Source organism: Miniopterus schreibersii (assembly GCF_964146895.1).
Source record: "Miniopterus schreibersii genome assembly, chromosome: 3".
Taxonomy (NCBI): domain Eukaryota; kingdom Metazoa; phylum Chordata; class Mammalia; order Chiroptera; family Miniopteridae; genus Miniopterus; species Miniopterus schreibersii.
This window is the reverse complement of record NC_138103.1, coordinates 43,977,164-44,000,606: the sequence shown is the minus strand read 5'-3', so window position 1 is coordinate 44,000,606 and position 23,443 is coordinate 43,977,164. Positions and strand designations below refer to the sequence as shown.

Genomic DNA, 23,443 nt, shown 5'->3' with positions numbered 1-23,443 from the left:
TATGGATGTAAAATTGTAAGATGCCATCCATTGCTTTTATAGTAAAAGCGCGCACTCTCACACACACACTCACACACACACACACACACACACACACACACACCCTTTTCCTCCTTCTCCTTTTAATAAACAAGAGTTTTGGACCTGAGCCAAGCCCACCCTTGAGCCAATATTCCTAAGGAACAGAGAAATATTTTTATTGCCATCTCCTGTAACTAATTTGATTACCCAGTAATTTGCTGTTAGTACTCAAGTAATACTGGATACACTTCTTAAGGGAGAGATGACATACATTTGCCCAAGCCCTATCACAACCCAATTTAAGAATGTCAGTCCACTCAAGGCGACTTTATCACTTTAAGTAAAGGTTCCCTTTTGGAAGGTCGAGAGCAGTGCGTGGGGTTCTCTTCTGAAAGCCCTCGGAACGCTGGGCTGCGGGCAGGCAGGGACGCGGGAAGGCCCATGGTAGGCTCAGCCAGACCCAGGGAGGGCCGCTCTGCCAGAGGAGCCCTTGGAGCTGATGAAAACAGGTACAGGGGCATTTTCATTTTTCGATTCTTAAAGGTGTAAATACCCCGAGTGACTTAGATGCACCAGAAAATACCTACAGGAAACTATTTGTAGTTGTTTAGTGGCCTTAGAAAAGCAAAAATGCTTAATTCCTAAGTCCCAGAGAGTAGTTTATCTTCATAAACTATCTTCATAAACTTCTATCTTCTCTCTGGTGGGGGCCGGAGAGAAGGGAAGAGGAGGTTTTCCCCCCGGACGTGCTTTTTTAATGTTTGCTTCAGCGGTACACAGTTTCTTTGCGTTCATTGGGCAGAACTCTCCGTAGGTTTTACCCAAAACGCCAAGTGCGGGAGGTAAAGTTAGATGTAATGTTACGAACACCCTGCACCTCAGACCTCTGAACGACGCCCTGTGGCAGGCGAGGCACTAGCCTAGTGAGGACACAGCCAGGTCTGAGGCCTTGGCGTGGGGCGGGACATTCTGGCTGAGATCTCGGGGACTCAGATCCCGCGACGCGTTAGCTGTATTTCCCTATAAACATCTGTACTCGACCTCGTCTCACCCAGGCCTCATCCCCCATCCCTAGGTCCTTACGGCCTCTGTTCGGTACTGTGTTCCATTAACTCCACAGCCACCTTACCACCTCCTCCAGCCTGACCGCTAAATTTTAAGGGTTGGCCCAGGATTGCTGAATCGTCCCCTAGCAACAGCGTCCCTGATGACCGCCGGAAGAGGCTGCAATCACGTGCGCTGGACACTTCCGCATTTACAACGTAACTTCCGGTTGTCAATTTCTCCAAGCGCGGCGGCGGAGGCGAAGGAGGTGGCGGTGGAGGAGAACCCGCGCGGCCCGAAATCCCCGCGGCCCCAGTGGTGGTGGGCTCCGGGCGGGCTTGCCTCATCCTGCGCCGTCCGCGATGCATCCGCGGCGCCCGGAAGGATTCGATGGCTTGGGCTACCGCGGGGGTGCGCGGGATGAGCGGGGTTTTGGCGTCGCCTTCCCTGCAAGGTCCTTCAGCTCCGGGTCGGACCTGGGCCACTGGGTGACCACTCCGCCAGACATCCCCGGGAGCCGCAACCTGCACTGGGGCGAGAAGAGCCCGCCCTACGGCGTGCCCGCCCCCTCCACCCCCGAGGGCCCGGCGGAGGAGCCCGTTCCGGGCGGCAGCGGCGGCGCGCCGGGGCAGAGCAGCGGTGAGGGACGCTGGGAGCAAGGTAGGGGCGGGTGGCGGGCGGAGCGGCGGCCCGCGGGCCCGGGAGGCGCGCGGAGGGTCCCGCCTTCGGGGCCTCTGGTCTCGTCGCGCGCCACACCCGGTGCCCTCCCCGCGTCCTCTGCCCTTGAAGCGGGCCTCCTCCCTCTTCCTCGCACATATTTTCTCCGGGATCACCTCCAAAAAAGACACCTGCCTTAGCTAGTTAAATGACCGCTGTATTTCTTTGATGCAGTTAATTGTAGCTTTGTGTTCCGCGTGGAGTTTTTCAGCATAAGCAGGCTTGGGCTCAGACCTGGCTCTATCACTCTTAAAAGCTGACAGACTTTGTAAACATCTGTGAACCCTCAGTTTGTTCATCTTTGAGGTGGATAGAAGAATAACAGGGTTTTTTAAGGACTTAATAAAATGAGATGTGAGTAATGCGTATGGAGCACATAGTAGGCTAAAAATATTTGTTTCCTTCCTTTTCCCTTTTAATCATAGGAGATGTGTCTGTTTTCTAGATCCCAAAATAACCCCCCCACCCCACCCCCCGCATCAAACGCCTTTTTGATAGAAGGGGAAATGTTTATACTTTTCCATTTTCTTCTGTTAACACTTCATGGCAATACCAAACTGAGCCTCACTCATAGTAAATGAATCACTTGGAATACATAGAGAAGTTGTAATTTTATTCTTTTTATTTTTAAGGGGCTAAAGTAACACTTTTCTACTTATATAAATTAATTCATGCACCCTATGGGAGCTCTGTAAAGATTTATGGAATTGAGAAATATACCTACCTTCTACTTTCCTTTTTCTGACCTAAAAATTCCACTAACAAGCAAAAATCACTGGTAAATTTTCAAGATAATACTTTGAATTCAAGGCATAGTTATTTTCTGCAGGATGTCAGAAGACCTGTCTTTTCATTGCAATACTGTGTGATTTAGATATTCTCAACATCTTGTTTATTCATAAAATGGAAAAAAACGGCTACCTCTGCCCATTCTGAAATTGTTAGAACAGTGGATTATATCATTAAATATAAGTATATTTATCATTAAATATAAAATATAAGTATATTTTATACATCAGTTTTATTCTCATTGTATTTTGACTTGGATGTACTATAAAATATAGTCTGGTGAGCAACTGATGTGGAGGGGACCAGTGATTTAGTGTCATACAATTAGCTTGTTTACTCTGGTTTTCTTTCTGGTGGTCCCAAAAGGAGGACTGAAAAGTTATAAATGAAATAATTCAAAATGCATATATATAGTTGCTACATGTTACCTTCTTAGGCGGTAATACTTAAGTTATTTTTTCATAATTTATGTTTTGTCGGTTACAATGAGGAGAGGGGCTCTTATTGAAACTAGGGTTGTTGTGTTTTGTTTTGTTTTGCTTTTAGCAGCAGTAACAGCCTAGTGAGTCTAACTTTGCAAGGAGGATAGGAACCTGAGAGTCTTACATTTAACAGTAGTAAGCCTTCCAATACCTTCCAGGAAATACAGTATTTTCTGTTAATATTTGGAGATGATCAGTACATACAAAAAGGGGAAAGCTGAAGGGAGGAAAGAATCTTAACTTGGGCAAAGAAGCTTCTATCTCGCTTGTACATTTTTTCAAAATAAGGATGACCAAATAGTTTTCTCAGGGACATGTTTACACGGCCTTGTTCTGACTGTAAGGAAATAGTGAGTGCATTGCTTCATTGAAAAGAGCAGAAATGAAAGAGGGAAGATGCAACAAGAGGGGAAAGAGAAAATAGGATGAGAGAGAAAATCATCCCTTGTGAATATTGCATTACAGCTGAAATTTGATGACTAGTCTCCTGGGGTTGTGAGATTTCATCATCATGATTTTGAGATTTTTAGTCAAGGAGAAAACTTTTTTTTTCTGTTTTGATATATGCACAGGAATGTTTCCGTCTGTAAACTTGTAGTAAGACTATAGAAATGCCCTCAGCAGTAGCACATATGTACCCAGTAGTCCATCCACAGAAACCTAATTAAGCAACTACTCTCAAAATACTTAAAATTTGGGGAGATAGAGAAAAGAGAGCCTATTTACCCATTTTGATTACTCTAAATATTCTCAATTTAATAATTTTGTGGTGTTTTATTTGTAACTATTGATTTAACACAGATGCTCTCCACCACTAACAGCGAATGACTAATTTTACAACATGGGAGGTTAAGTTGTTGGTGTATCAGTGCCTTCTACAGAAAATATTGTTTGTAGTCAGAAGTTGAAAACTGGTAGCCCTTAGATTCTACCTGCAGACATGTTTGATTTGGCCCACAATGTTTTAACACTTCTTAAAATAGTTGCCAATATTTTTTTAATTGAAAGATGCTACATAAAAATGAGAATATCTTTTTAGAAAAATCACAGCTTAGAAACCCTGAGCCCACAGTCCATTGCCGCAATGAATTGGAGCTGAAGAGCAGTTGTGTCTTGCAATTTGGCACAAGCCCCAACAGAGTCCTTCACTCATTCAAATAACTTCCTTGGCTCTTACCAGGATTTGACTTGGAGACCTGAGTTTAACTGAATATCACATTAATAAAAGAAAATATTTTTTTGTTGTTTTTACAGTAAATCTAAATATTGGTTATGAGTAATCTTATTTCTTCTATTTTAGAACAGTTGAGTAGATTTGCTGGATTTGGTATTGGACTTGCAAGGTAATGTTTTATCTAAATATTTTTTAATTTAAGTATTTACAGTTTTTAATGTTACAGTAAATGATTAGTAATGTTTCCTTTAGAATGATTCTTTGTAGCAGTAGATTAAATATTAAATATTTTGCAGAAAAAATTATTATTTAAAATTTATAAGTTGACTTTTTTCCCCAGTAAGGCTAGAAAATAGTTATTGAATTTTGTGATCAGAGAATAATTTTATAAGGAATGTTGTAACACCTTTCATGTGTCTAGCCAAAGAATGAATTAAATCTTATCTCTTCCCCTCCAAAAGTGAGTAATTTTACACTGAATCTTCTTCCTAAGAAAATTGAATTATAACAAGATACTTAGCAACATAGAGTCTAGGTTTTGGTTATAATCAGCATTTAATGAGCATCATTATTGTTTTTTATTTTTAATGATTATTTTGTATTAGAAAAGCTTCTAGTCTTGATTAAATGATCTTTAGTGAATACTGTTTTAAAAACATTGGAATTGCACAAAGACTGACATATACTAGAGTAACTCATTGTTTTAAACATTTTTTTTTTAATATATCTTTATTTCAGAGAGAGGAAAGGAGAGGGAGAAAGAGAGATAGAAACATCAATGATGAGAGAGTTATTGATCGGCTGCCTCCTGCACGCCCCCGACTGGGGATCGAGCCCGCAACCCAGGCATGTGCCCTGACCGGGAATCGAACCCCGGTTGCCTGGATCCTAGGTCGACGCTCAACCACAGAGCCACGCCCAGCCAGGCATGTTTTAAACATTTTAATCAGGAAAAAATGATCTTATTTGTATGATTAACCTTGAGGATGTTAATGTCAATAAAAATAAAATTTATGTATTGAGGTTTTCCTTCTGCTGTAGTTAATTTTTCTTTAGGCTCACTGTTTATACTTAAAGTTATTATCATTTGATATATTATTTTTATATGTATTTATATATACGTGAGAGTGTGTGTGTGTGTGTGCGCGCGCGTGCACACTCATGCAGGTATATGTCACTGTTAGTACTTAAGCCACAGTTGTAATTAGTTTGTAGGGAATGTTTTCAGAAGAACTATTTTATACATAAAATAGTAGTCAATTAATATGCTTATTGAAATCTCTATAACTTAAGCACAAAGTACATCAAAACCAAAATTTATAGATTGAGATTCATGAAAAATAAATGGCTCTTCTGATAGGAACTGAAAGACATCTGAAACAAATTGAAAGGGGCGTTTAAATTGTGTAGGAAAGGAGTTTCCCATATTAGATATATAGAAATGTAGTTTCATCTTTATTCTATATATATTAGTATTTTATATTGTTTCCCTTGCTTACCAGTTGGCAGATCTGGCTTTAATTCTTTTCATGTTGAATTTTGTTATTGGTACAATGATTTGCAAACATGATATTATTTTAAATCTTTTTTTTTTTCAATTTTAAGAATGAGGAACAAAATGATGCATGATTCTTCAAGCAAAAATAATTTCAGATACATACATGTTATAAATTAAGTTTTGGCTATATTATATGTATTTATAAATTATTCTTATATAGTCTCTTTACAGAAAATGTACTGGCTCATCCTTGCATTGTTCTACGCCGCCAGTGTCAGGTAAATGTACTTTCTATGACCTTCTGAACAGTAATTCTAACCCTGATTTGAAGTACAGAACTCAGATAAATGGCCAAGACCATGTGGCCATTATTCCATGTGAAATGCACCAAAATCTGTAATATGGCAAGTTCTCAAACATTTTGATCTTTGAAACTTCTTAAGTCTTAAAAATCAAGGTCTCCAAAGAACTTTTGTTTATATAGGTTATATCTATTAATAGTTACCATTTCAGAAATTAGAACTGGGAAATTTTAATATATATATATTTTTCAATTCATTAAAAATAATAAATCCATTAAATATTAACATAACATTTTTATGAAAAAGAAACATTTTACTTATTTTCAAATATCTTTAATGTCTGACATAGTAGAAGACAGCCAAATTTTCACATCTGCTTCTGCAGTCAATCTGTTGCAATATATTATTTTCGAAAAAAACAAGAATGTCTAGCCTTATACACATATGTATTTGAAAGTGGCAGTATTTTATATTTTATTTTAGATAAATTATTTTTTGATACTACATCTAAATTCAGTAGTGGTAATTTCTTAAAGGTTATTTGCAGTGTGAAATCTGAAACGACACCCATTAACTTTTTGTTAAAATCTATTGCTCTGTACTGCATGTTGAGTGGATTTTTTTACCCATGCATGATCTTGTTATATAATGCATTGATTAATTGAAAAATATTGATTTACTGAGTTATATAGGTCTTCTGAAAGTTATATAATCTTTTGATTATATAGTATCAAAAAAATCCACCATAATTAAAATCACTACCAGTCTCACCAGAGGAGTGTTTCAATGTTGGGTAAGCTCTTGATGGTGGATATAGTTTTCCAGGATTCTAATTCTTGCTTGTATACTCACATATATCATTGGCAACAAATACTATAATTTTTTTTTTTATCAATAAGCTCACTTTGTTCATTTTTAAAAACATGTCTGTCCTAGTGTGAATAACTGTAGTCTTGTCAGTTTTTCTAGAAGAAATGGTGTTCTATGAAAAAAGTAGCTGGTTCAGCCTGCAGCTTCATTAGGCAATTGCTTTTCCTCACAACAGCCATCTTACTTCATTATGCAACACATTAATTAAAAAAATGACATATACGCAAGTGTCAAGGTTTTATAAAATAAATATATTTTACTACTTCAACAAGGACATTTTTAAGTGAAAGTGGCTTTTTCCTCTTTATGAGTGAATGGGATGAAGAATGCAATTAGTACAAAAATATAGTTTGGTGCCACTGTCTTAATTCATGTTAAGAAGTTAGCAATTTACCCATCATGTTTTTGCACTATTGGGCAAATCATGTCTTAGTATCAAGAAAATAATTCTGAATTTGTCAATTCCCTTAAAAAGCCTCAGGAGTCAGTGGACCACACTGTGGCAAAAACTCTTATAGTATAACTTATCTTCTTTGAAAATTGAGTTAGAAAAGACATAAATGATTACAGATTAGCCTGTTCATGCTTAGCACCAAAAAAAATAAGTGTATATAGAGAAATAGCCATTTAAAAAGCATAAACAGTTGTATATACCCCAAAACAGTCAGTTTCACACATAGGATTTATAAATTGTGACGCTATTACATATGCGATCTAGCGTATACATATATGTGTAATTTTAAAAAACGTTTTATGAAATAATACCTTTGGAATGTGTGATGCATCCCGATACTTTTTAAAAATTATTTCACTGAATAAATACTGGTTCTGACCCCCTTTACTGATTTTATGATTTGCTAATTGTTTATAGCTTATAACATGAAAAATACTAGACATTGGGAGACACATATCTCCTGTTCTTTGAGTTCTTTGTGGTTCCTCTGTGTTAAAAGCATGAATGTTTTGCCACACGAATGTAATTCGAGTGTTTAAAGAAATATAAATATCAAACAAAAAGCCCTTATTAGATATTCTTTATTACCATGTATATTGTGCATTGGTCTTTAGGGTTATATTTATGTAACCATATGTACTTTACTTTTAATAAGTGAATTCAAGCACTTTCAAGAGTAATTTTGCTTATATGTAATCTATGCTGACTTTAGAATTGAACTTTTGTTTATGCTGTGACTCCACTGTATGTCTTCCATGTCCTTGTTATTTCTTACAAAGCAATAATAGAAAATAATCATGAAATATCTGTTTTACAGGTTAATTACCATGCTCGGCATTATCATCTCACTCCATTTACAGTCATCAATATTATGTACAGCTTCAACAAAACTCAGGTGAGAATTAGTCTATAGATTTCATTATTCAAGTTATTTATAATATATGTCATTTGGCCATAGTAATAATTAAAGCTACAGTAATTCCTTATAATTTAGTTAGTAAAACTATCTTAACTTTCATACTAAAACTAATGTAACATAATGACATTTTTTGGTGTCATTTAGTAATCAGTGAATTTACACCTTTGCCAAAATTAATTAAATCTTAGGGGTATTTAATCAATATTAGGGATATTTAATTAATTGGAATTTTCATGTTGGCCTAAATGTAGGCTGCCTGACAAATATTAAAATAATATTAGAAATTAATTTAGTTGCAGTTCTCTGCTAAAGTATCCTTTTGAATAATGCCTCATTGGAAATGTCAGTAAACATTCAATATCAAGTTTTATTATGACCTTTTTTTGTGTTTCTTCTTTAGACATTAACAGAAATAACAATACATTTTGTTCATTTTAGGGACCAAGGGCCCTTTGGAAAGGAATGGGAAGTACATTTATTGTCCAGGGTATCACACTTGGAGCAGAGGGAATAATTAGTGAATTCACCCCTTTACCAAGGTACCTTTTTGGCATTTTCTCAATATTGGTATCATATTAAAAATATAACAAACTATGATAGCTTCTAATAATACCTTGAATTTGAAAACTTGACTTGCCTGAAGTAGCTAAGAGAAGAAACAGAAAAAAAAAATTAATTGAGGTCTTGTTTAATTAGTGTGTGATAAAGAAAATGCTTCCTGGTGTAGTATCTATTGAGATGATGTCTTTCAGCTCCTACTGCTATGTGTCAGCAACCATCAGCTAAGAAACAAACATGAGTATATGAGCAATTTCTGCTCTTTAGCAAGTTTGGTGAAGGAGCCACATGTAAGAAAATTATAGTGCTTAGTACTATAATTAAACAGACTCCACAGAGTTAATGTCAGGATTTCAAAAAAGAACTGAAATCTGAGCTATATCTTGAATTATGAGTAGGAATTGACTTGGCAGAGGAGGAGAGGATTCTGAGTAGAGGTGACAGCATGCCCAAGGGAAGTTGGAAGGTCTGGGTAGTAAGTGTCTGATGCTTGAGAGTAGTTGGTATGTAGAGTGGAGTAACAGGAAAAGAGGCTGAGGTGCTAGACTGAAGCACAGCAGTCCCTTTGTAAGGGACTTAGGATTTATTCTTGGTGGAATTGGGAGTTGAAGGGGTTTGTTTGTTTGTTTTAAAAACATTTGGGTGATTTAATCAAGGACGAACTCAAGTGGCACTGTAAAAAAAAAAAAAGGACCGATATAGATGAAACTTGTGCAGAACTGTTACAGTAATCTACGCCACACTGAGAAGGGTCTGACCTGTGGAACAGAACAGAAAGGGATGAGCTGAAGAGACATTTCTGAAGTATATTTGATAATTGGTGACAGATTAGGGATGGGCAGATAGGATAGTGAATTGTCAGCAGTGACTGAGATATCTAGATTGGAATCAAATTGAAGAATTCATGAAGAAGAATAACTTGGAATAGGAAAGAAGATAAGGAATTTAACATTCAGTAGATGATGTTTGAGATTCCTGTAGGATATCTAGGGGGAACATGTCTAGTAAGTGGTGGGAGCCATGGGTCAGAGTCTTAAAGAAAATTTAAAGCTAGAGGCATAATTTTGAATGTAGTGGCGTAAAAGTAGCAGTGGAAACATAAGGATAGATAAATTTCCCTAAAGAGATAGTGTAGGCTAAATGACAGAAAGTGGACCATGCACAGAATAGAATCCTGGGCAATGTGCATGTGCACGTGTGTGTTTCATGCATGTAGTTGAGGGGAGTAGTAAGAGATGATCACAAAACAAATTGAAAATAGCAGCAAACTGTAGGATGATAATATCATCGAAGCTAAGAGGTGAATTGGAATTGTTAGATACATTTGGAAGGAGAGGGTAGAGAAATTGGGTAAATTTACTTTTGCATCTGTTTTCTCCCTGAAACAGGATACAAGGTTATTAGGCGAAAGGAGAATGAGGGTCTATGTAGAAAACCATAGAAGAATGAAATACATTTGGGACAGTCACAACTATGTGTAACAGAAAGGGAACCTTACTAGGAATATATGAAAGGAATGTTAATAGATAATAGTGGAAAACATAAGTGTGTGTAAGTGCTCTTTGGTAGGAATCTGATTTTTCTCTCAACACTCCATCCCGGGGATAGCATAAGACTTTGAATGCTTTCTTAGTCCAAAGGTGATCCCTGGCAGGGTGAATTTTTTTGGATCAACAAGGAAGTGAGGTAATTGCAACCAACTAGCATCTCAATCTTGGAATTCAGTCTTTGTAAGGAAGGAAATAAAGACAGGAGAGACTGATATCAGGCTTTTTGCCATTGTTTGCTTTCAAAGGACCTCATAGTCTTGAAGTTCTTTTAACACAGCTTTGCTAAATGTTATAAGCAAAACATTTGGCCAGCAAATATTTCCTGTCGTACTTAAAAAAAAATCTGAATTTCTGGCATTGGCTAACTTTATTCACCCTATTGCTTTTTATATCACATATAAAATGAAAAGTTATATGTGAAAAGATAAAATGAAAAGTTAGTACTTGTCTTCAAATGTTCTTGAAGTTCTGCCAAAATCACAAAATTCTATTGAAATGTAACAAATGTCAGGAATTTCTGTATGGTAAAGCCTGAAGAATTCTGTATTTGCAGTCAGGACATTATTGGTCCTAGCTACACCACTTTTTAGTTCTGGGATCTTAGGCAAGTGATGACACTTCTCTAAAGCACAGGTACAGTAGTAGCTTTAACTCCAGGTTGAGAGGAAGGAAAAAGGAAATGGGAAGGCACAGAATTTTGTTAAATTTTATCCAACTTTCTTACTCTGTAGACATACACACACATTAGATTGTGTGGGTTTGTATTTTCTCTTGGTCATTTTGAATCATAGTGAAGAAGACATGAAAGGTTATCTTTGTTATATTCTATCTGGATAATTTAGTAGTAAGTCCCAAACATTAATTAATTTATTTACTTAGCTAATATTTCCTGAGTACCAACTATGCTCCAGGTCCTGTCCTAGCAATCAGGTATACAGTGAAGAGAGGAAGCAAAAGGTACCTGTGACTAAGAAGCGTAGAATCTAGTGTAAGGGACATACGTTAAGTAAAATAACCCCACTAATGAATAAATAAGTACCCATTGAGATTTGTTCTCTGAAGGAAAGGAATATGGTCCTGTGAGAGTATTAAAGGGTTAGGAGCAGTGTCAATAATAAAATGACAGTTAAGCTGCGATCCAAGTGATGGTTAGGAGTCACAGGCCAGTTTGTGTAAGGACAGTGCGGCAGGGGGAACTTGGAGAATTCAAGTAACCGAGAGCAGGCTCATGGCTGGAGCTCAGACAGCAAGGTGGAGAGCAGGCAAGAGCCAGATGGCAGCTAGGACCAGGGTGGTATCTTTCCAGATGGATGTAAGCGGATAGTTCTGAAGTATATTTAGGTAAAATTGGTGGAACTTGGCGATGGATTAGGGATGGTAGGTGGTAGAGAAGGGGGTGTCAAGGATAACTTCTAGGATTTTGGTTTATATAGCTGGATATAAAATAAAACCATTCTCTGAAGTACAGTGTAAACACTTTTTCCCCCTAATTCTAACTTATTTGGGCAGGGTTGACCTTTCTTAGGGGAAAGCAAAGTCATAGCCCACAAGGCAACAAAGCAGTAGTACAGAGCAATTCACAGAAGTCACCACATGAGGAGGGTGAGCTCTGGGGTCTAAGAGTGGGAAAGAAAGATCATATGTTTGATTTTAGACAAAGTCATTTTCAGGGGCTTTGCTATATCCAGATGGAGTTGTCAGTAGACAATTGATATATAAAATTGACATACAGAGAAGTCTAAACTGAAGATAATAGATTTGAGGGGTTTCAAAGTCATCATTTTCTATGAGATTGCCTAGGGAAGGGGTATCACATATAAAGTAAGAGAAAAAAAGGGCCCGAGGCTCTGGGAACTCCAGAATAGGTGGCCGGGTTAAGAAAAATGCTCCTTTAAGGATTCAAAAGTAGAGACCAGAAGAGAGGAGAAAAACCAGAAGAGTATGGGCTAGTGGAGTACAGGGTCAGAGAGTGCTTAACGGAGGAAGGAACATGAGTATCTGATGGCTGCTGGAAGGACAAGTAAGGTGCTGACTAAAACATGCCCTTTGGCTTCAGTGACATCCAAGTTATGGGAACCTTGGCAAGGGCTGTTTTTGTTAGACTAATTGGGTAGAAACCAATTTGGAGTGGGTTTAGAGGTGAGTGGGAAGTGAGGACATGAAAATAGGAGGTTTAGAAAGTTGGCTATGAGGAGAGATGAAAAGAAGTAGCTGGAAGATGATAGGTTTGGGTTGGGTTGAGGGAAGATTTTTTAAGAGGGAAGCTATTTGAGCATGTGAAGTGAGAGGCAATGGAAAGTAAAGACTGCTTAGATATAGTCATTTAAAAATTCTATCGCTTTTGTGTATAAATTCTGCATTAAGTATGTATATTTGTCTATCAAATGGAAAACTATTTGGAGAAAAAGCAAGTCACCTCTCAATTTTGTTGCTTGTTTGAAGGGCAGTTTTTGCTTGTGAAAATAGTGAATTAAATGTATTTACACATGTTTTGTTGTTTAATAATGAAATATAAAAAGGTTTAATCACAAATAGATTTCTACACCACCCTTTTCTTGAAGCACTTAAGTGTGCTAATTTAAATTTCTAGAGCTGCGGCAATAAGTTTTACTATTTTATAAAGGAGTAGGGAACAGATACAAGGAAGAAAGTCTTAATTTTTAAAAAATGTTTGATTCTAAATTTTATTTTTCTCTACTTTACCTTAATAATCTTAATGATTTTAAGAACTGGCAGTAGAATAGGTTTGTATTCTAAGGGGAGGTCGCCCTGTCCTTTCAGAAACTGGTCACAGACCCATCTATCCATAATGTTAATGACAGTTTCACAGTTTAAATTAGTGTCTTAATAACCTGTCGTAATACTTTCTGTGGCCATGAAAAGAGTCATAGCAGTGCCCAGATGATTGGCAAACCACATAGCATATTTTGTTTTATAATCATAAAGTCCCTTGCAGTAAGATGAGAGGCCTGATTTATTTTGCACTTTCCGTCTTAATCATTGAGCATCATTCCAGCTCTATTTTTCTGTGGTTGTTCAAGCATATGGTATTCTAGTATGTGACCCAGAGGCTCTCTCAGGTTATGCTATTGTCTAAAGAGAAAGTCTTCTAGTGTCTAAAACTCCTCAGCAGACCTCTTAGTTTCTTACAAAATGTAGGAAAGTTCACATACCGCCCATTCTATAATTGTACTGAGTTTATTTTTAGACCATTTACGTTATTAGTGATTAAATTTTTCACCTTTTTAATATAAAACATGTTTATTGTTTTATCTCCTTATGTTTGTTATATTCACTAATTTAAGACAGAAAATGTTGTCCTCAGTTTCCTGCAGTGGCCGTTGTGCAGCGGTGCCAGTCTCATCGGGGAACTGGTAGCAGCTGGTCTCCTCTGTATTTTAAACCTCCCTTTGGACTTTTCTCTTGATATAGCTTTTTCCTTTCTGTTCTTCTTTCGGCTTGTCTCTCTTCTTTTTCTTCTCTTTCCTGCTGTCCCTGAAACCTAAGTAGTGGGCCCAGCCGGGTGTGGCTCAGCGGTTGAGCGTCAACCTAGGATCCAGGCGATCGGGGTTCGATTCCCGGTCAGGGCACATGCCTGGGTTGTGGGCTCGATCAATGACTCTCATCATTGATGTTTCTATCTCTCTCTCTCCCTCTCCCTCTCCTTTCCTCTCTCTGAAATCAATAAAGATATATATATATATATATATATAAAAAAAGTAAACCTAAGTAGTGGGAAGCGCACAGCCCTAGACCTTGGCCCCAGACCTGGCGTTTTCCCCAACCCTTTTGAACATGTCCCTGGGACTTTTTTGACCTTTCTTTTTCTCATAAGTAAAACAAATTTGACAATACCTGCTCTGCCTCTCTGACAGGCTTCCTTCTTGTATCAGATGAGATGAGAGGGAGCTCAGCAGAGTGCAGACCTCACGTCAGAGACCAGGCTTTAGAGCCCTGTGTACTACTAACATCATTCTGCATACAGTAACTTCATTTGGCTTTGGTTTTTTGATTCCCGTTCTTACCTACCTTTTTTTTTTTTTTAATTTTTTTATTTTTTTTTTATTGTTGAAAGTATTACAGGTGTCCCCTTTTTCCCCCCATTGATCCCCTCCACCCAGCATCCACCCCCCCCCCCAGGTCTTCTCCACACTATTGCCTGTGTCCATAGGCCAAGTATATATGCTCCTAAGTTCTTTGATTAATCTCCCCCCCACCCCCACCTTCCCTCTGAAATTCATCCACTGCTCCATGGCTCTGTGTCTCTGCATCTGTCTTGTTCATCAGTTTATTTTGTTCTTTAGATTCCACACCTTGAGTGAGATCATGTGGGACTTGTCTTTCTCTGACTGAAGCTTTATTTTTCCCCTTATCCTACTCCTTATTACCCTTTCCTTTTCCAATCCATTCTTTTTTTTCCCTCAACCTATCGCTTTTATGTCTCCTTTAATTTCTCATGTTCATTTTTGTAATCAGTTACAACTTCCTCCTCTGTCAGCAGATGCAAAAATACCTTGTACATTGTTTTTTGTTTTCAAACCACTGTAATTGTTTGAAGTGTGTCCCAGAAAGGAGAATGTTCACCATTAGAATATATTTCTCCTACAGATTTTTTTTTTTAAATTAAAACTTGATTACCTTTTTGAAAGTTAGGTGAATTCAAGATGTTTTAAATAACATGGCTTTTGTTTTACTTAAATTTATTTTTATTTTTTAGAGAGGTTTCACATAAATGGAATCCTAAACAAATAGGAGAACACCTTCTACTGAAATCGTAAGTATCAAAACTGGCATTTATATTGAAAATTTACGTTAATTTTTATAGTGTTGGAACTGAAAAAAATCTCATTAAATAACTACACTGAAGGAAATTAGAACCATGAGATATTTGGGATTAGAACTTCAAAAGACAAGTAACATAGGGTTTAGGAATAAAATCCTGAAATATGTATTATGTTTAAAATAAATCTTTCTAATTTGAAAGGCTAAAATCACAACCTAATTTTTCTTCGAGTCCTTAGGAAGTTAGCACAGGTCTTCAACTTTTTAAACCTGATTACCAGGAATATTATTATTTTTTTATTAATCAGAGATACAAATTTATTTGTATGGTAATGAGCAAACTCAAAACTTTAGTGTCGTTAAAATGTAGTCCTGAAGGCACTTAGTGATTTTACAACACTGACCATTTTTGTAGATTAGAATTTTACTCTTCACTTTTTAATTTTTTTTGAAGATTGTGAATTGGAAAGCCCCCAGCTTGCTCGCTCCCTCTGTGGGGCGATCCAGCACATTATTACTTAGTGATGTTCCATTCACCCTGAAAACCACTACTTGCCAGGACCTGGCCCGTAGGGTTAGGTAAGTCCCACCTTGATACTATTTTAAATAACTATATTTTGCAGGCTTGCAAAGTTGTAATATTACTCTGTTAGTGGTAGAAAACAACTTTGCAAAGCTGTACAATATTGTTTTTTAATAATAAAAGGGGACTTTACTTACCACTGAAGACTCGCTTAGCTCTGCTGGGTGGGAAATCTGGGAATGGATAATGATAATATAGGATAACAGCAGAACAGTGTACTTGTTCAGATATCACTGAGAAGGCAAGCAGTGGAATGGATCCCTCGCCCTAAATTTTAAGTATCAGAGTTACAAGTTCTGTAGCATTAGCCATGTGCAGGTAGATATCCAAATAATGAATCATAAACAAGCCTACATTTTATACTGCTTTAAAATAAATCTGTTCTTTGCAGGCTATCCCTGTGTTATTATTAATACTTAATTTTTCATCCCTAATTGTTGAATAAAGATCTTATGTTACAGGTTTCTAAAGTATCTTTAGGCTATAAGTGTTAATAGTTGAAAACCTTAAAAATATTCAAGCTTGAATATAAGTTATGTTGATATATTAAAGTAGACATTAAAAGGTTTAGTGTGAGCATGTTCTTTCAGTATACTGATAAGTTTGTTTTAATTTCTGCAGCCTCACTTATATGGTGGCAATGCCTTTTTATTCAGCAAGTCTAATCGAAACAGTACAGGTGAGCTGTTTTTTATGGTCATTTTTGCTTAAAAATAGTTTTTGGAATATTAAATATATTATTTGTGTCTGATTGTATAACAGAAAGATTTAATACAGTATCCTTTTAAAATTTTATTTTGGAGATCCACATATATCAAAGATTAGATACTAGCACATTGCTGATGAGTATACTTCCTATGCAAAACTACTTCACACTTTTAATTCTTTTTATCCCTTTTGTAGACAGCTGTACTCTTCATTCAGATATCTCAGAACCCAGCCTATGACTTGCAAAGTCATACAAAGAATCCAAAGGGTTTTTTTCAACTTTTTAAGACACTTAAGCATAACTCAAAAATGGTTATGGCTTATCATAGGACAATAAATTACCTAAGCATAAAACATGATAAATAATCATCTTAACAGTGATCAGGTAGTCAGCATAGTAGTTTACTAACAGCATTATTTTTAAATATTCCTTTTAAGGAACATTTGAGGCTATGTGTGGTAAGTGCTACAAAGCTAAAGCAGTCTCCTGCTAATGTTTTAAATTTTTATTATTTCCAACCACATGGTGGCGCCAAAGTACATCGAATCGACATACTTTCTCACCACAGGGTTCCTACACTTAAAACTGTAGGATAGTTTAACTTCACCAATACACAAAATCCAGCTAATTCTGTATCACCTATCTTCCATCTCCAACGTGACATCCTCTAGCATATTATTTGTGTTCAGTATGTATGAGTTTCTTCTCTATAAAAACCTCACTGGATCAGCCTTTTCTCTTCTAATTACTCTTTTCTACTTAATTGCTTTTCTATCCCCATTATTGATTGATTGATTTCTTAGAATTGATTTCAATTGACTGAAGTTAACGTCTTGCTACCCAAATACACTTTTCTCTCTCCTTTTGCATTGGCATTGTGTTAAATAAATGATAGAAACTTTGTATGGGGCTTACAGTTATGACTCTGTGAGATATCCTCACATAGATGAGGGGAAAAATAGCAGGAAGGTGATTATTTAAGGAAAAAAACCAGCATGATATAGTGGGGGGATGACAGGTTTTAGCTTTAGACAGATCCATATCAGAATCCCATTTCTTTTTTAGATCTGTGCCTTTAAACAAATGTCTTATCCTTTCTAAATCTTAACTTTCTTATCCATAACTGAGTTATAAAAATTAAATGAGTTATGTATATGAAATGCCCAGTTCAGTATATGTTTGTTTGTTTTTTTAACCTAATATTCACCCCTGTTTTTTCTGCTCTAGGTTCTACCTGCTAATTGTCTCATTTTGATTTCTTCTGCTGGATTTTCTAGAAATCTGTTTTTCTCGTCTTAGATTTCTCCTCTGGCACATCTTCCTGTGCTTGTAGTAGCCTCTTTGCCATCTTTCTGCCACACTCCCAGGTGCAGCCCTTGACCCTGTCTGCTTTATCCTATATTCACTGTCCTGGAGAACTCACTCACTCTCAGGAATCGTTTTGACTCTAATCTTCATGTGAATTAAATCATCTTCGCCTCAGATTTAGCTCAGAAGAAGTCTCATCTTTCTCACCTGAAGACGAGCCTCCTTTCGAGCCTCTTCTCCTTTTCTGTTGATGGTACTATTGTTATCTTCACCCCAAAGACTCAAAACTTTCATTCTTGTTTTTAGGAATGCCTTGATTTTTGTATTTCTTTCATCCTTCATAACCAGTCATTATGCCTTCTTAGTTCTAACTCCAACAAATATCTGTGATTTGTCTGTTTCCCTCCCCCAATAGGCAACCATGCTCGTCCCTCCTTTACCACATACTCAGCTTATTACGTTAGCTGCTTCTTCCTACTTCACGCCCAGTGGGCTTTTGCCCTTCTGGGAGCTCTTTGAGAGCATTCTTCCTGTGAAAAATACACATCCATACATAGGTCTCCTGAAGAACACCTCCTGGGTCCCTTAAATATGAACTGCCTAGTGAGCTTTTGTCTTCATCAGCAGTCCCTGTACTAGTCGGTGCATTTCACAGTCTATTCTACAGTCATGTAGGATTGATATTCTTAGGCTGCAGTTCTTACATCCTTTTGCTGATTAAGGATCCACACTGACTCATACTGCCTAAAATCAATCTTAGACTTTTCAGTGTAATATTCAGTCAAGGTTTTTATTGACCTCACTTTACCTTTTCAGTTTATCTTCCTTAACTGCTCATTTTTTTAACATCATTAAATATTTATTGAGTGCCAGCCTTTATCAGGCACCATTGTAGACCTCGGGTACATAGCAACAAACAATACAAACAAAAATAGCCACCTTCAGCACACTTATATTTTTGTGGGGAAGGTAAACATAAACAAAATTAATATAAAGTATAATAGGTGGTACTAAGTGCTAAAGAAAACATATAAAATAAAGTAAGGAAATTAAAGATCTTAATGGGTTGGGAGGAGCAGTTACTATTTTTTAAAAATCAGAAAAGCCCTCACTGAGGTGGTGATGTTTGAGTGAAGACCTAGGCATAAGAACTACGTAGATATTTCGGAGAAGAACATTCTAAGCAAAGGGAAAGCAAGTGCAAAGGCCCTGAGGTGTGATTGTATCTCATGTGTTTGAGGAGCAAAAAGGAGGCCAATATAGTTGAAGCTCACTAAACAAGGGTGAGAACAGGAGGAGATGAGTTCTAAGAGGTAAGAGGGGGAGAAGCCATATAGGACATTGGAGGTCACTGTAATAATTTAGCCTTTACTTTGAAGGAAATGCAAAGTCTTTGGTGGATTTGAACCAAAGGGTGAGGTGATCTAGCGTGTCTTCATTAGGATCTCTTTTGCTGCTGAATTAAAAATCGACTGGAGAGAAAAAGGTTCAGAGATAGGGAAACGGACCGGGTTTTAGTCCCAGGGTTTTAAATATATTCTTTTTACTGAAAACTCATATTTATATGTCCGGCTTGGAACTTTTTCTTATAGTCTAGATAGTAAACTCCCAATCTAAACCTCATACTTAACATTTCTGAACTCTTGATCTCTCCGCCAAAATGCTACCCCATCCATATTTCCCAACTCAGTAACAGGCATTCCTTTTCCACTTCCTCTGGCCAACAGTCCTGAGGTTATCCTGACTCCTCTCTTTTCATACCCAAATCCAACCTACCAGTAATTTTCATTGGCTGTAATTTTAAGATAAAAGCACAACTGAAGCACTTTCCTTCCATTACTGCCCAGTAGTCTAGCCCACTGTCGTCTCTTTTCTGGCTTATACAATAACTTTTTAACTGGTTTCTCAGCCTCTCCTCTTGTTCTCCTCTGCACAACAGCCAGTGTTGACATAAATTATATCTTTTCCATCTTCTGCTTAAAGTCAACCAGCTATTTTCCATCTGACTTAAATCCAGAGGCTACTCAGTGGCATGGTATCGCCCCGATTACCTTTTTAACTTCATTTTATACACTCTCTTCTTCAGTCATTGCCGTAGCCAAATTGGCCTCTTAGCTGTTCCTTTCTGCCTGTCCATGACTCTAATCCATATCACAAACTTTGTTATCCGTATCCTCAAGATTATAAAAAGGCAGAGACATTGTAGATGATAATGACTGACATTTATTCAGTGCCTTCCCGCTTTCAGGCCTTTTCATTTACTAACAGCAACTCTGTGCATAAAAGGTAGGTGGTGCTAATTCCGTTTTTAGAGAACGGTGAGCTGACTCGTAGGAGCAGCTCAGTAACCTGCCAATGGTCACGTAACCCGTACGTCATGGAGGCAGGGTTTAAACCCTCTGTAAGAAGCCTAAGCGCTCTACTACCTCTTTCGGCGTCATGCTTTTCAAAATGAGTTCTAAGGAGCTGCTTGAGGGCGGGGAAGCCAGGTGTGCCGGCCCACATCTTCCCTATTTTCCTTTTCCAGTAGAAATACCTCCCAGCTTCACCGCTATTGGTTTTATGAAATTTCATTTGAAAAGAGAATCTAACACTGAGATAACACTTGAAGTCTGCAAATGATTGATGTTTTCCCTCCTTAGTCAGCAAATTAGGATTTAAAAGGGATGTAAAAGGAGCCCTTTTTTGTGGCAAAATAAGCAAATGTTAACTTTCGCTCATTTCATCATTTTTATTTTAGAGTGAGATCATTCGCGATAACACGGGGATTTTGGAATGTGTTAAAGAAGGCATTGGAAGAGTGATAGGCCTGGGAGTGCCTCATAGCAAACGACTGCTTCCTCTTCTCTCCTTGATCTTCCCCACGGTGCTGCATGGGGTTCTTCATTACATCATCAGCTCCATCATTCAGAAGATTGTCCTACTAATTCTAAAGAGAAAGACGTATAGCCACCCAGCTGAGAGCACTAGCCCGGTGCAGAGTATGCTGGATGCTTATTTCCCAGAACTCATTGCTAACTTTGCTGCCAGTCTTTGCTCTGATGTTATACTTTACCCCTTGGAAACAGTTCTGCACCGCCTTCACATTCAAGGAACACGCACAATAATTGACAACACAGACCTTGGCTATGAAGTGCTTCCAATTAATACACAGTATGAGGGCATGAGAGACTGTATCAATACCATAAAGCAGGAGGAAGGAATGGTTGGTTTTTATAAAGGGTTTGGTGCTGTTATAATACAGTACACACTGCATGCAGCTGTCTTACAGGTTACCAAAATTATTTACTCCACACTTCTTCAAAATAGCGTTTGAGAGTGAAGTTCCTGATTAGTCTGAAAGATATAATCTGGACCCTTTGTTTATGAAATTGTGAGGGATAAAAGGGAACACTGGGGAGAAGATGGATTAGAAGTGAAACTGGTAGAGAAAGCCCATGCTCATTATAGTGACTTTTTTAACGCATAAGCATCTCTTTGGGATCAACAGCATTCCAAATTTGAAAACTCAATAAAAATAATACTCATGAATTAAATTCTAGATAATGTAGCACACATACTGAACTAAAAATGATCTTGGGCAGAAGTAAAAATTTGTCAGCAAACACAAAACAAAATTTCACAGCTGAACTTATTCCATCTGACTTTAATATGTATTATGTGTTTATTTCACCTTCTTGATTGATATTGGTATGTCATCCTTTATATAGTATCAAGAGGTCATCGTTTACCTTTAAGCAAATAAATTATGTCACCAATGATAATGACGAGAAAGATTAGATTTGGCAGTCTGTAATCAGGAGTTGAAGTTTTAAATTGTATTGTCCCGATACATTTTAATGCTGCATATTTATGTACACACAGAAAACTTGGAATTTCCTTCATTTCAATAACTTTTCCACCATTAGGTCAGCTTATTGCATAAGATGAAGTCACAGACTTTCTGCTTGAATATCAGAATAAAAGATTAAAAACCAAGGTCCCCAAAGGTTTAAGGCAAACAGCATACTTGTCTATATCCAAACGCAGCGTTTCAGTGCCAGCAACTTAATAGTCCTCATGTTTATAAAGCTTGATTTGCTTACCTAGTTCTATGAATCATCAGGCTGTTTTTAGAGACACTCCTAACAGAGAGAGAAAATAATCATGACAACTATCACTGTTTCTAAATTTAGAAATTGTGTACTAAAAGTAACATCACTTGTCTTCATTTCTGAATGACTTGTCTCAGTGGAGACACAATTAAAATTCTCCTGGGAATTTTTGCCTCTTGCCTCTGTATAGTCATCATAAAATAATGTCTTCAGTTTTTATTTTCTTCCAGTTTTGTGTATAATTTCATACTCTACACTAGATATACATAAAGGGAAAAGCAGGTCTCTCCTTATCGCCTTTTATTTAAACTTGTTTGGATGAATGCTGAAGAAAAAAATATAAATTTTAAAGGGAGGTTGTCCTTGCTTTTTGTGGATGAGGAAGTAAATTTCGACAAATAATAAGCAAAAATATTGTTAATGAGTTTAATTAAAAATTCTGTATGTTCCTAACTGGGTGAAGCTCTTTGTATAGTACAGTGATGTGCATCTGAGTGATCCACCATTAAACATTTTAAAGTTTCATTTCCTCCAGCGAGTGGTCGCAGTTCACTATGAACCATAAAGCAATGACTTTGCACCGATGTTTTCCAGCCTAGAAGGCACACAAACAGATATTTTACCTGCTAAATTTCAGTGAAGTTGGTACTTTTTGTCATTAATACTGTTGGAACCAAAAATGATATCCAAAAAAGTGTGAAACAGTATTTAAGTAGCAACTCTCCTTACTATCCTGTGTTGTATGTGTGGGGGGGGGTGTTTTTCAATTACTAAAACACATAAGTTTTCCATTTTTAAATTTCACCAAGAGGGAGAAAATAAAACACCACTGATCAGATGTAGTATTTTATGGTTACTCCTCAGATTATGGTTTATTTTGTCCAGCCTATGGCATTTAAATTGTATTCCTTGCTTTTGAACTAAGTAAATTAGATGTTTATATATTGAACTTCTTAAAACTCCTTTCATTTTTATTATAATCAATGAAGATGGTTTCAGACAAGAGTAAACTTTTGAAAATTACAGGTTTCAGAAAATTTCTGGAAGAGAATCTGAATGGAATTAAGTAAAAAATCTATGGGATCTAGGAAACTAGATATTTCAAGATTATTTGATGGAAGTTAGCATGAAGATTCGGTTAGATAACTGTTTCATTATGGAATCGTTACAAGACTGATAGCCTGAACTACGCACAAGTAAGGTTGGTCTTACTTCCTGTCTGGAAAAAGAATACAAATTAACATTAAAACTAAAATTGAAATGTGGCACACACAAAAATTGATATGTGGCAAGTAAAATGCTGATTTTTTAATTCTCACCCAAGGATATGTTTTTATTGATTTGAGAGGGGAAGGGAGAGAGAGAGAAACATCGATCCATTGCCTTCTATACGCGCCCCGACCAACCAGGGGTCACACCTGAAACCTGGGTATGTGCCCTGACCAGGAACTGAACCCAAAGCCATTTGGTGTGCGGGACGATGCTCTAACCGACAGCCACTTGGCCAGGGCAAAATACTAATATTTTTTACTGCCATTCCAAGTTAGTTGAAATATAAAAATCTTTCATATTCAAGCACTTAAATGCTG

At 37.1% G+C, this 23,443-nt stretch overlaps 1 protein-coding gene across 2 annotated transcripts; it reads left to right on the top strand.

Annotated features, from left to right (window-relative positions):
• The first annotated feature begins 1,269 nt into the window (after positions 1-1,269).
• Positions 1,270-22,379, top strand: SLC25A46 (solute carrier family 25 member 46). 2 transcript variants are annotated; one of them, XM_081133630.1, is made up of 8 exons: positions 1,270-1,704; positions 4,354-4,396; positions 5,946-6,003; positions 8,169-8,246; positions 8,709-8,809; positions 15,096-15,152; positions 16,365-16,422; positions 20,501-22,379. In XM_081133630.1, exons 1-8 carry the CDS (start codon positions 1,428-1,430, stop codon positions 21,074-21,076), a joined length of 1,248 nt encoding a protein of 415 aa, XP_080989756.1. In that variant the 5' UTR covers positions 1,270-1,427; the 3' UTR covers positions 21,077-22,379. The 2 variants fall into 2 exon arrangements, with proteins under 2 accessions (XP_080989756.1, XP_080989757.1); XM_081133631.1 differs by having other exon boundaries at positions 1,282-1,725.
• Positions 22,380-23,443: the final 1,064 nt, after the last annotated feature.

What these genes read in the sequence shown, in the direction of transcription:
- SLC25A46 (XM_081133631.1), top strand. Translation starts at nt 1,428, where the DNA reads ATGCATCCGCGGCGCCCGGAAGGATTCGATGGCTTGGGCTACCGCGGG. An exon ending in TGAGGGACGCTGGGAGCAAG is followed by an intron (nt 1,726 to 4,353) that starts GTAGGGGCGGGT and finishes CTTCTATTTTAG; the next exon opens with AACAGTTGAGTAGATTTGCT. An exon ending in GTCTAATCGAAACAGTACAG is followed by an intron (nt 16,423 to 20,500) that starts GTGAGCTGTTTT and finishes TTTTTATTTTAG; the next exon opens with AGTGAGATCATTCGCGATAA.